Here is a 12,705-nt window from a genome sequence, read left to right as displayed (position 1 = left end):
AAATTAGGGAAAATATGACATACTTCACAGATAATGCATGTGAAAGCAATTCATAAACTCCACAGTACTAAACCAATATCAGTTATTATTGTGATATTGTCTTTCCATGAAAGACTTTTTAACCAAGGGGTATGATTCTTGTAAATGTTATAGGAAGATAGATATGGGGACTCTTCCCTCGGTGGATGGATGGAGTGGAGCACTGGAGGTCAGATGATCTGTTAGGAGGGTGGCTCTACAGTCTAGACAAGAGGTAATGGAATCTGGATAGGGGTTGATGGTTGTGGAATGGAAAGGAGGATGCAATAGATTCAAGTGATTAAGAGAGACAGGCAACTACAGAACTGGGAGCCACTGCACACACAGGCACACAAAGGAAAGTAGGGTGCTGGGGACCTATAGCTGGTGGTTAAATCTGTAAACACGAATGAGCTCTCTGAGGGAGAAGGAAAGGCAGAGCAAATTTCAGGCAGTAAAGAAAGAATACTGAAGGGATATATGGAATTGGGAGACAGGAACGAATTTACTCACATCAACTCCTTCCAGGTGGCTGATCCTTTAATTACTGGCACTTCTGTAAAAATTTCCAGAGTGACCAAGAAAGAAACCAGACTTCATAAAAAAGAGCAAACTGGGATTTTTACCAGTGGAGGGTGTCCAGATTCTTGGTGTCTTGAACAAAGAATTAGACAAAGCACACAAACAAAGCAAGGAAAGAATGAAGCAACAAAAGCAGAGATTTATTGAAAATGAAAGTACACTCCACAAGGTGGGAGCAGGCCTGAGGACAGGGGCTCAAGAACCCAGTTACAGAATTTTCTGGGGTTTAAATACCGTCTAGAGGTTTCCCAATGGCCACCTGGTGTACAACCCATGGAAATGAAGTAGTGGCCTGCAATCAGAGGCTGAAGGGAAGTTACAAAGATTATACCCTATGCCAACGTCCGTTTGGTTGTGGAAAGCAACCAATCAGAGGCTAAGGCTAAAATGATGTTACAAAGTTATACTTCTATGCAAATGAAGACTTGGCCCCCAATCAGAGGCTGAAGCCAAGTTACAAAGGTTACACCCTATACAAACATCTGATTTGTTCTGAAAAGCAACCAATAAGAGGCTGAATCAAAGTTACAAAGTTACACTCCTATGCAAACGTCTGATTGGTTTCAAAAAGCAACCAATCAGAGGTACTTTCAATTTTCCATCTGCCACACAGAAAAAGGAAGGAGGCTTGCAAAAGGTGTAGCCTCTGGTCCTTTTGTTACTTAGGCGTGGAAAGTTGGGTTTTTCCTTTTGACTTGGTTCTAGGAAGTCAGCCTGAATCAGCCTTAGGTTCCCTGCCTCCAGACCCTATTCTCCTGTCTCAGGATGACTGGCATACATGCATTGCCTTATATTTGTCAGTGTCTTTCTCCATGTATATATGGGTCCTACCTCCCTAAACAAGCTGTCAGATCCTCAAAGGCATCTATCATTTAAGTTTCTGGAACCTTCACAGAGTCAACCTTTGTACAAAGTAAACAGAGGACATTGGTTGCTTGAAAGAGAGGCACGGGGCAGGGGAGGAAAGCTACTGGGTGAAATCTCAGCTGAAGATGGGCTGAATCTGTCAAACAAACTTTTTTTTTTTTTTTTTGAGACGGAGTCTTGCTCAGTCGCCCAGGCTGGAGTGCAGTGGCACGATCTCGGCTCACTGCAAGCTCCGCCTCCCAGGTTCACTCCATTCTCCTGCCTCAGCCTCCCAAGTAGCTGGGACTACAGGCGCCGCCACTGCGCTCGGCTAATTTTTTGCATTTTTAGTAGAGACAGGGTTTCACAGTGTTAGCCAGGATGGTCTTGATCTCCTGACCTCGTGATCCGCCTGCCTCGGCCTCCCAAAGTGCTGGGATTACAACCGTGAGCCACCGCGCCCGGCTCAAACAAACATTTAAGAATTCTGAAACAGTCGCTAACATTTAAAAATCAGGAGGTTTCAAATATGAATGTAGGTCTTTTATTCCCCCAGGGAAACTGCCCATCTGGTGAACCTGTACTCTTTAAGGCAATACGCATGCAAATAAAAATAAAGCCTAAGGCCAGGTGTGGTGGCTCAAGCCTGTAATCCCAGCACTTTGGGAAGCGGAGATGGGCAGATTGCTTGAGTCCAGGAGTTCGAGACCAGCCCGGGCAACATGGCGAAATCCCTGTCTCTACAAAAATACAAAAATTAGCATGGTGGTGTGCAACTGTGATGCCAGCCACTTGGGAGGCTGAGGTGGGAGGATTGCTTGAGCCTGGTAGGCAGAGGTTGCAGTAAGCCGAGATTGCACCACTGCACTCCAGCCTGGGCAACAGAGCAGGGCTCTGTCTCAAAAATAAATAAATAAATAAATAAATAAATAAATAAATAAATAAATAAAGCAAGCCTAGAAGAGCTCTTGGAGGCTGGTAGTGGAGGAACTCTCAAAGAAAATGTGGCCTCTGCTAAGGAACAAGTGTTGTAGTCATTTTATGCAGACAGTGCTTTGGAGGCCTAAAAGGAGGAGGGGCTGGCTCTGCTTGGAGGAATCCAGGAAAGCTTTCCAGAAGAGGTGACTTCTCAGCTGAGTCTTGAAGCATGAGTGTGAAAGAATTGTCCAAGAAATGGAGGGGAATGAAAGGATAGTTATAAGAAGGGGCAGGGTACAGGTAGATAAATCCATGCAAGATAGAGAATGTGATGACACATTCTTGTGGGGCCAGAGCACAGGATACAGGACAGGGAAGGGCCAGTAAGAAAGCTGGAAATGTAGCCTGAGCAAAATGGTGAAACTCTGTCTCTACAAAACAGAAAAAAAATAAAAAAAGCTGGGCATGGTGGCACGTGCCTGTAGTCCCAGCTACTCGGAAGGCTGAGCTGGGAGGATCACTTGAGCCCAGGAAGGTGGAAGCTGTACTCTAGCCTAGGCGACAGAGCCAGTTTTAAAAATAAAATAAAATAAAATAAAATAAAATAAAATAAAAAGTTGGGGGGGGAGGCAGGCACGGTGGTTCACACCTATAATCCTAGCAGTTTGGGAGGCTGAGGTGGGAGGATCACTTGAGCCTGGGAGTTCAAGATCAGCCAGGGCAACATGACAAAACGTCTCTACAAAAATCAGCCAGAAGGACATTGTCCAGATGATGTTGTCAAAGCCTCACTCTGATGGCTGTGTGGGGAATGGGCTGGATACAGGGAAAGACTAGAGGGCTGCAGGCCAACATCTTACCCTAACTAAGGGAGGGAGCTTCCTTCCTTTCTTCTTCTCTCCCTTCCCTTCCCTTCCCCTCCCTTCCCCTCCTTCCCCCCTCCCCCTCCACTCCCCTTCCCTCCCCTCTCCTCCTCTCCTCTCTTCTCTCTTTCCTGAAACAGGGTCTTATGCTGTCACCCAGGCTGCAGTGCAGTGGTGTGATCACAGCTTACTTCAGCCTCTACCTCCCAGGCTCAAGCAATCCTTCTGCCTCAGCCTCCCAAATAGCTGGGACCACAGGTGTGCGCCACTATGCCTGGATAATTTTTATTTTGTTGTAGAGACAAAGTCTCACTATGTTGCCTCGGCTGATCTTGAACTCCTAGGCTCAAGCGATCCTCCTGCCTCGGCCTCCTAACACATATGAGCCACTGTGCCCAGGTTTGGTTCTTCCCAGCACCATATTTGGAAATCAGGGTAGCTACCCAGCAGGCCATGAGAAGTGTCCTCAAAGCTGAGAGAGTAGACCTGGCTCAATCAGTTCTCTTGGATTAGAGGACAGAAGCATGGGAATGTATTCTTTGTTCTCTCTGCCCACCAGCAAATGTATCCTCCCCCTCCAAGTGTCACATCAGGGGAAACTCCTGACCTGGGAAAAACAAGTATACCATTACTGCATTCTATCTAAGCAAGCCTTTGCACACTGTTTATAAAACTGTAAACTCCTTTTGGCTTATACATCTTCCCTTCCTCTAGGACTGAACATTGTCAGGCACATAGGAGGTGTTCAATGAACATTTATCAATCTAAAACAAGGATACTTCCACAGGACCTTGGCAGTTGTACATTCACTGCTGACACTAAAAGAGACCCAGAGCACTGTGTTCTCTGACCACCACCACCACCAACAACAACAAAAAAATAGCATGGGATTTGGTCAGAGGTCTTAGATTTCAGTCTTGGTTCAGCCACCCAAGAGCTCTGTGGCTGTGGACAAGCCACAGAATCTTGCTGAGACTTGGTTTGCTTATCAATTAAAAACAAACAAACAGAAAACAAACAAAATGTTCTAAGATACAAGGGTGCACCTGGAAGCACTGTGCAAACTTGTAAAGTGCTATATGACCAAAATGTGGTATATCTGTAAATGGAACATTATTCAGTCATAAAAAGGAATGAAGTACTGATACATGATACCAATATGGATGGACCTTGAAAACATGATGCTAAGTGAAAGAAGTCAGACATAAAAGCCCTGTATTGTATAATTCCATTTCTACAAAATGTCTGGAATAGGCAAATCCATAGAGACAAAGCAGATTAGTGGTTTGTAGGGACTGGAGGGAGAAGAGAAGGAACTTTGAGTGCTTAATGGGTATGTGGTCTCCTTTTGGAGTGATGAAAATGTTCCGTAACTAGTGGTGATGGCTGTACATTATGATTGTACTAAATGCCACTGAAGTGTGCATTTCAAAATGGTTAAAATGGTACCAAATTGCCTAAGTGTGTGCTTTATACTAAAAAAAAAAAGATTATATGAAGGTTAATCAGCCTGAGAAGTCATTGATTTTTGCATTTAACATGCAGCCTCCAATTCATTTTTTGGCGTTGAGAGAACTTACAAGGAGTAGGTGCATCTCCACTAAGAAGCCTCTTCTGAAGATAGCAGGGATGGGAGTTGGAGAGGGAAGAAGGAATTCTGGCCCATCTGAAAAGCTTCCCTTCTGGATGGTATTTGTTTCGTAGATTGCCAGTTGTTCACCCTGTTTGTATTTAAATGAAAGGAGGCTTTGAAGTGGGAGCCGCCTCTGAGCAGGGCTTGGGGTTCCTGCCTCCCTTGGTAAAGTTCAGACTTGTCCAGATCTGTTTGTAGCCAGAGGTTACTGTTTCTGGTGGAAAAGGCTCAAGTTTGGGTTAATAATACATTATGAGGAAGAGCAAGAGTAAACCCGGTGGGGCGGGGGCTGCGGCAACAAATGAGTTCCTCCTAGTTGGTGTGAGAAGCAGCTTTCTGATTTGGCCTTCGTGGTTTAGGAGTATCACTTTCTCCCTTATGGTCACTGGCTTCCATTTTATAATAATGTTGGTTGTATCTCAGAGCATGTTCTCCTTGGTGAAGAACATCTTTAAGTAAATGTATCAATCAATGAAAATTAAAAGCGCTCAGCTAAGCCCTAGCAATGCCTTCAGGACTTGATGGTTACCAGTTTAAGGAAAGTCTTGAAAATGGCAGGAAATTCAATTGTAGTTGAATTTGCACATTAAAAAAAAAAAAAAACTGCTCTCCTAGTTTCAGAGTTAAATGTTCTGCCAGCCCACAGAAATTGGAAGTCACAGTTATAGACGGGTCACAATCTATCTGTTTATGTTGATGGTCTGTTAACAAAATGTAGAAGAGTTTGCAAGCGGGCATTCAAAATAACAGCTCCTCATAGCCAGCCATGTCAACGTGGTTTACAAACAACAGTGGAGAAAGTCTCAACAAACCCTCTGAGGGTGATAACTGTAATGATGGTTCGTATCTTTGCCCTATGTAATTTTATGGGAATTGAGAGTCTAGCCAAATAATAAGTTCCAGCCCTTTTTATCTGTCCAGTTCCCAGCACACTCCCGAGGTGTCTGAGGCACTTCTCACCCCAACCTTTTAAAGAAGATTGTAACAATAACAACGGTAATGACAAGTTCCCGAGCTGCACAGTTCCCTTCATTTAAGGAGCCCCGGGAGCTTCAAAAAACACTCATTAATGGAATCTGACAAAGCTTGCAAGATAGGAAGTCTCGCCCATTTCCAGTTTTCTGGTGGAAAAGTGGGGACTGAGTCCCAGAAGGGTGTCAGTCTCTCTTACGGGGCTTGAGTGGGTAGGGGGTTTGGGGGTCCTGGGCTACCATTATTCCATGAAATTCGAGTCAAGAGTCCCGGGTTCTGGACGCCCCCTACCCCGGCGTGCTATTACCAAGTCGCTTCCCATTTCTGGGCCCCAGTTCCCCTACCTAATAGAAGGAAGGGTTGGGCCAAATGGTCTCCAAGATCTCTGCGGTCAACCCTCACTTTGCCCCCTCATCTCGCGGTTGGGGATTTTTCCCGCTTCAGGGTTCGGTTAGACTTGTAGCAGAACCGGGTCGGGGTGGGAGTGGCGTCGAGGGGGTGGAGTGTTGCGAATGCGGGAAGGAGAATGCCTGACGGGGTCCCGGACAAATTGGTGTTTCACGAGCACCGTCCTATGGGAAGCAGGTCTGGGGAGACCAGGTGAGGCTCTAGGACGAGCTCAGAGCCCCAAATCCCCCCGCTGCCTGCAGCGAAACAATGTAAATAATGCGCCTTCCCCGCCCAGCCCGGGAGCTGCGCGCATAGGAGCGTCCGCGGGTGCGGGATGGCAGCGGGGAGGCGGATATCGCGGCGGAAGGGGCTCCGCGCGGCTTTTGCCCATAGGCGGCGGGTCAGGTGGCCGCGCGCAAGGCCTGCGGCTCAGACGTGGGCTTCGGGGACAAGTCCCAGGCCGTCCCGGTCCCCAGAACCTGGGCCCTTCAGCCCGGAGTAGTTGGCCTTCCCTTCGCGGCTGGGGGGCGGTGGGCTGGCTCCCCGCCTCCGAGGAGGAGGGGAGGAAGGAGGAGCCGGGTGGGGCGTGTCATGCGAAGGAGCGCCGGGCGCCCGGTGCGGCCCCCTAGGAAGTGGATTTGACCGCTCCGGATCCAACCCGGCTTCCAGGTTTTCTCCCGGCCCGGCCCAGCGTGCTCCCGCCTGTCTCCGGCCCCCCCGACGCCCGCCCCCTCCCCCCGAGTGCCGCCCGCTTGGCCAAGTTTGCGGAGCGTCGCCGCGCACGCCGGCCAGTCAATCAGCGGCAGAGCTGAGAAGGGCACAGCCGCGCGGCGGAGGGCAGAGTCAGCCGAGCCGAGTCCAGCCGGACGAGCGGACCAGCCCAGGGCAGCGCAAGCCGCGCGCAGCGAACGCCCGCCGCCACCGACACCCTCCGCGGTCCCCGCGGCGCCTGCCACCCTTCCCTCCTTCTTCACGTCCCCGCCTCGCCGGCCAGCCAGCTTGCCGGGTTCGCTGCCCCGCGGAACCCCGAGGTCACCGGCCCTCGCCTCTGCTTCCCTGGGCCGCGCGCAGCCTCCACGCCCTCCTTCTCCTCCTTTTACCCTGGCCCGGCGCCTGGCACCGGGGACCGTTGCCTGACGCGAGGCCCAGCTCTACTTTTTGCCCCGCGCCTCCTCCGCCTGCTCGCTTGTTCCACCAACTCCAACTCCTTCTCCCTCTAGCTCCACTCGCTAGTCCCCGACTCCGCCAGCCCTCGGCCCGCTGCCGTAGCGCCGCTTCCCGTCCAGTCCCAAAGGTGGGAACGCGTCCCCCCCGGCCCGCACCATGGCACGGTTCGGCTTGCCCGCGCTTCTCTGCACCCTGGCAGTGCTCAACGCCTTGCTGCAGGCTGCCGAGCTCAAGTCGAAAAGTTGCTCGGAAGTGCGACGTCTTTACGTGTCCAAAGGCTTCAACAAGAACGATGCCCCCCTCCACGAGATCAACGGTAGGTGGGCACCCCCGGGAGGTGGGCGTAGAGACCGACACCTCGGAAAGGTGGCTGCAACCCCCTTCCCCCGCCCCGCCGCCCTCAGCGCCGGACGCAGGTACACTAGAGGGAGAAATGGGCAGTCGAGAGAGCAGGAGCGAGCGAGAGAGCCAGGCAGCCCGGGCGCAGGACGTTCCCCGCGGGCGCGGCGCTCCCCGCCTCCAGCACTGCCAGCGGAGGGGAGCCGCCGGGTTGCCCGGTGCCACTGTCGCGCTCCGCTCCCCACCCCCGCTCCCCCTCCCCCCATGCATTATTCGCCGTCCGGGGAAGCCCCTGGGGATACTGGTCCTCAAAGTGCGTGTTACCGGCTCCCTCGCCTTTTCCGGGTTGAACTCCTTATAGGACGCCCCGCTTTGTTGTATGGGTGACCACGAGAGGTCGGGTGGGGGTGGAGGTCGCCAGTGGGGTGTGGTGGAGGGAAACCTTCTGGAGCTTGCTAGATTCTGGGGGTCGCAAAACGTGGAACTTGAGTTGATGTTTCATTGATGTTCTTTTAAAACTCTCTCCCCGCCTCTCTTGAACCGCTGACACGGATTAGGAGTTTTAGTAGCCTCAACGGCTTTAGAAGTCGCCTTTAAAAAGCAAACGACTACCCCTACTCTCCACCCCTCCAAACCCTGACTTTTGGGAACTCTCCTACTTTCCGGAAGGTATCGGACCAGAGGAGTATTTTTCCCCTCTTTCTTTTTTCTTACCTCATTTTAAGGGTTAATTGCACTTTCAATTACAGACCTTTGAAAGGACTGATTACAGGAAACCTGAATCTCAGTTTGGAGATGGTTATGCAAATAGAGACGGCTTAGCCTGTGAAAAAGTTCACCGGATTTTGACGCCGGTGGGGTGGGATGGGGGCGTGTATGGGGGTATTTGTGAAAGCCTCTCTCCGAGCGCTGGGGAGGCAGCGTTCGGCGGGTGCCCTGCGTCCTTCCCAGCGAGGCCGGCGGCGGTGTCCGGCCGGGTCCCCTCCGGGTCGCACTTTCTTCTTAGCAGCGGCCAACTGTTGCGCGCAGCTCCGCCGGCCGCGCAGGTAGCCCGTTCGCCCTGGGGGCTCAGAAAGCACCATGAATCTAGCTGGCTGGTGGCCAGCGTAATCTAACGGAGGAGTGAGAGATTCGAGCCCGGGGGGCCGAGCCTCCACTCCGAACCTTTCATGGAAGTGAGTGGAGCGCGCCTTTGCCTTGCCGTGCTGGTCTCCGGGTGGGGCGGGCAGCCAGCAAAGGAAATACTGTAATTTCAACCAGGCGCTTCCAAAGGCTTAGGAAGATTTGGGGGTCATTTTTTGGAAGGGCTATTAATAACCTTGGAGATTAAGTGCAGTCATCAATTACATATAAATTACAAAGGTAATTGAGGGAAGTTGTTGGGAACTTTTGGAGTGTAACTGGCATCTGTCTAGAAATAGAACGGAAGAAATTGTTGGAGCAGCCCAGGCGCCCACTGCACCTTGGCAGTTACCAAATAACATGCTCACTACTGATTAGACACTGTTTGCCCTTCAGTTGCCTGTCTTTTCGGGAGCTCAAGTATGTCCTCAAAGCGGCACGATTTTATTGGTTGTAGAGCCCTGAAAAGCCCTCTTTCTTTCCCTTCCTCCCGCCCCGCCAGAAAAAAAAAATGAAGTGAACTAGCAGCCGCCGAAGCTTGGGGGCTCTGCAGGTCAAACCTGGGGCCTTTGTGCCCTGCACAGTTTGGGCCTGGGCACAGTGGAGATGATTGGCGTGAAGGTTACAGTTGTCATTCCCACATTTTGAAGGGGTAGATGCAGCTCTGCACTTAATGGGAATGTGACAAGGTTTCATCTTATGCTCATGCAAACAATATGTGCCTTTGATACTGACTGCAGGCATTCAGCGAGTGGGGTTGTGAAATTGCCCTCCCCAGTTTCCCCAACTTTGCTCTGTGCAGTCTTTCGCTGTGGCAGGGCATCTTCCCCAGCCAGCATCTCAGGAAAAATGAAGCTTGAAGGGTGCTCAGAGACTCTTCAAATCAAAGGGAACAAAGGGTGTTCCCTTTGATTGTCATCATCCCCAGAAATCACCTGAGGGATATTTGCATATATGTCTATCTGGACATTCCCCCATGCCAAAGATAGGGGAGTTATTAGTGACCAGCAGCAGGAAATGGAAGCTAATGTGCTCACACCCAAAACATTTTATTCTTTTTGTCTTGTCCTTCATCTCCCTCCCAGGGCTGCTGCTTTTATTTCCCCTTTTGAATGACCTACTGGACTGCATTCTCCTGAGGAACAAAGGAAGTGCCTTTTTAGCTGGAATCCTTGGAAGACCACCAAGGACTTTAGCTCATGCAGTGCAATTTCGCACCACTTTCAACAATAACAAAAATGCATGACTGAATGGCTCAAAAATGTGGAGTGTTAGAGGCATTCATTTGAGTCTAGGACACTGTCACAACACAGACGGACCCAAGTAAATACCTTTAGACGGCCAGTATAGAAACAGGCATAATCTTTACCATTGCCCCGGCCTCTCCAGATGCATACATTAGCCTTGTCTTCTCTGGGCTATACTCAGATAATTTTGGTCATTTTTTAAGGGGGATAGTCAATATAGTGACTTGTATTCAGCCTAGGTCCGAATGGATTAATTGCCAGGCACTTTCCCTGGGATGGGGGATGTGCTTTTTTCAGTGCAAAACACCCAGGATCATTTTCCAGGTGAAGTATCACAAAGTCGGGGTTTCTAGCTCATTGAACCCCAGGCTCAGCCCAAGTTTAATGTTTTATTCCAGATGGCCTTGCACTTGCCTTCTAGAGGTTTGAACAGGCTTTAAGAATACTCCATGTTCTGGAGGAGTCTCAGTCTTTATGATCATAGTTAGGATAATCTGATGTGCTCTCAAGGGTGTCAGGGAGTACATCATGCTGACAGGGCTTCCAACTGAGGTCCTGCATTGCCTGTCTGCTTGACCCCTGTGCTTTGCAAATAATGCTGAGCCCAGGTGCCATGATCAAAAGGGATCTTTAACACAAAGGTTATGTTTTTGTTCAGATTTCAATGACTGTGTGTTTTTGGAGCTCCTACTATGTGCAGTATCTTCTGCTCAGCATTGTGGAGACAGCAAGAAAGGCAGGAGGGGCTTCTGCCACCAGGACCTTTCCTGTTAGTAGGGAGATAAACCAGGCACACACAAAATTAGAATACAACACTGTGGTGATAAGTGCCATACAAGTGATACAGATGACAAGAAGGGAGTGCCCAGGCATTTCAAAGACAGAAGGGATTTAGGACTCTAATACTATAGAATATTAACTGGGTAAAGCTAGTTCACTAGTAAAAATGAAAATGCTAATGATAATAAGTTTAAAAATCTAACCATTTTCATTATGCCTCCCTCCATAAAGACAAAGGAAAGGTAAAGGGCATGCAACAATGGGCATTTTATTACTCATCTATGTTGAAATTGTTTTTAAGAGTGAGGCAATGGGTTAGAAGCATTCATGAACTTGCCAAAGGTCCTCTTCACAATGACATTGAATGATACTCAGAACTTTGTGCCCTAGTTGCAGTTTTGGAGTTTTTATTTCTTGTTCCCTTTTGTGTTCATGAGCAATGCACATATGATCATGTGCCCACACACACACATACATATGTACATGCACAAAGGATTCCAGGACTTCTATAAGCTGTTATGAGTACGTGGAAAAAAAGTGCATGTGTATGTGTGTTGGAGAGGTAGCAATACTTTCTAATGGTGAGTTGATTATATATGACACACAGCATGTGTCTTTACGATTTGTAGTCCCCCTTCCCCACCTTAAGTAATGTATTGGATTTTGCAATGAATTTGTGATCTCCTGTTTTGTTGGAATCATCAGTTTGGCTCTGTGTTTCACTTGGGGAGGGTCAAATTGAACCATAGGGCCTATCACTGTAGAAATTGTCCCAAGTAGTTTACAGGAGGTATCTTCTGGACATGTTCAAAAAAAATTTAGTAAAAGTTCTGGCTTCTGCAGCTCAGTCTCTGGTTAGAACATATAAATATAAAATGTCTGATTCAGCATAATTACTGTTTTCCTTTTTTATTTGATTTACGTGGGGTCGCATGCAATTTCAGGATTAACTGGAGACTAGACTGAGGAATGAAAAAGGAAGTTTTTTTGTTATCTATACAAGAGAAACAACATTGGTGTTAATCTGAGGCAGTTGGAAGTGAGTCTCTCTGGCTCCCCAATGACCTTAACTGTTTTAGCACTGAGGTTTTTTCTCATTTATGTTTTAAAAAATGTATTTTGGCCTCATGATAAGGGTTCGTAGCTATCGAATGCTTTCTCTGCGCCTGGCCCTATACCAAGGAACTTACATGATTCTCTCATTTAAAACCCACAACAACCATATGACATCAGAATTATCTCCATTTTACAGACAAGAAAACAGATTCAAAGAGATTATGAAATATGTCCACAATCTTATAGCTAGTGAATGACAGAGGTGGGATTTGAACCCAGGTCTTATTTGTTCTAGAGTATAGTTCATGCTATGTTGTACAGATAGTAAGACAAAAAAGTACCTTCTTTATTCCCATAGAGGTTGTTGAGATATAAACTGTGGAAGGACCTTCAGCTAACTAGTAAGGGACCATCATCAAAACAGCACAATTTTCGCATTATAGTGGAGAGGATCCAGTCACATCTGATCAAACCCAGACATAGACAATCTAGTGTTAATGGTAGAAGGAATATAAATTGTATTTCCTGGACAATACAATTGAGGAGCCAATGAGGGTTTCTGAGGGAGGGGAATGTCGTCAGTCAAGCTGTTTTAGGAAGATAACTAGTGGCTCTTTGGGTTAAGGGTTGGCAAGGCAAGAGATAAAGACAGGGAGGTCTGTCAGCACACTCCCCTTTTAAATAGTTCTTAATTGGTCTACCTGCCTCTTGTCTGTCTCCGCCTCCTAACTCCCTGTTCTATCCTGAACATCGACAGCTTAATTTCCTTACA

At 48.4% G+C, this 12,705-nt stretch overlaps 3 protein-coding genes across 4 annotated transcripts in view; 1 reads left to right on the top strand and 2 right to left on the bottom strand.

Annotated features, from left to right (window-relative positions):
- Window positions 1–7,991, bottom strand: part of CCDC160 (coiled-coil domain containing 160) — an 820,286-nt gene extending 812,295 nt beyond the window's left edge. Inside the window, exon 1 of one of the 2 annotated variants that reach the window (XM_050777329.1) lies at window positions 7,987–7,991. The gene's annotated coding sequence lies outside the window, so the exon portion shown is untranslated. Of the gene's footprint in view, window positions 1–7,530; window positions 7,558–7,986 lie in introns of those variants that run through there. The other variant, XM_050777328.1, reaches the window with a different exon arrangement.
- The window catches only part of HPRT1 (hypoxanthine phosphoribosyltransferase 1), a 1,139,661-nt gene that overhangs the window by 1,073,566 nt on the left and 53,390 nt on the right, over window positions 1–12,705 (bottom strand). The window lies entirely within an intron of this gene.
- GPC4 (glypican 4) overlaps window positions 7,023–12,705 on the top strand; it is a 119,532-nt gene continuing 113,849 nt past the window's right edge. Inside the window, exon 1 of the mRNA XM_050777322.1 lies at window positions 7,023–7,705. Coding sequence (XP_050633279.1) covers window positions 7,546–7,705 — 160 coding nt within the window. The 5' untranslated portion in view covers window positions 7,023–7,545. The remainder of the gene's footprint in view (window positions 7,706–12,705) is intronic.

The sequence above is a fragment of the Macaca thibetana genome, chromosome X, assembly GCF_024542745.1.
Source record: "Macaca thibetana thibetana isolate TM-01 chromosome X, ASM2454274v1, whole genome shotgun sequence".
Lineage (NCBI taxonomy): Eukaryota > Metazoa > Chordata > Mammalia > Primates > Cercopithecidae > Macaca > Macaca thibetana.
This window is presented reverse-complemented; position numbering and strand designations above follow the sequence as displayed.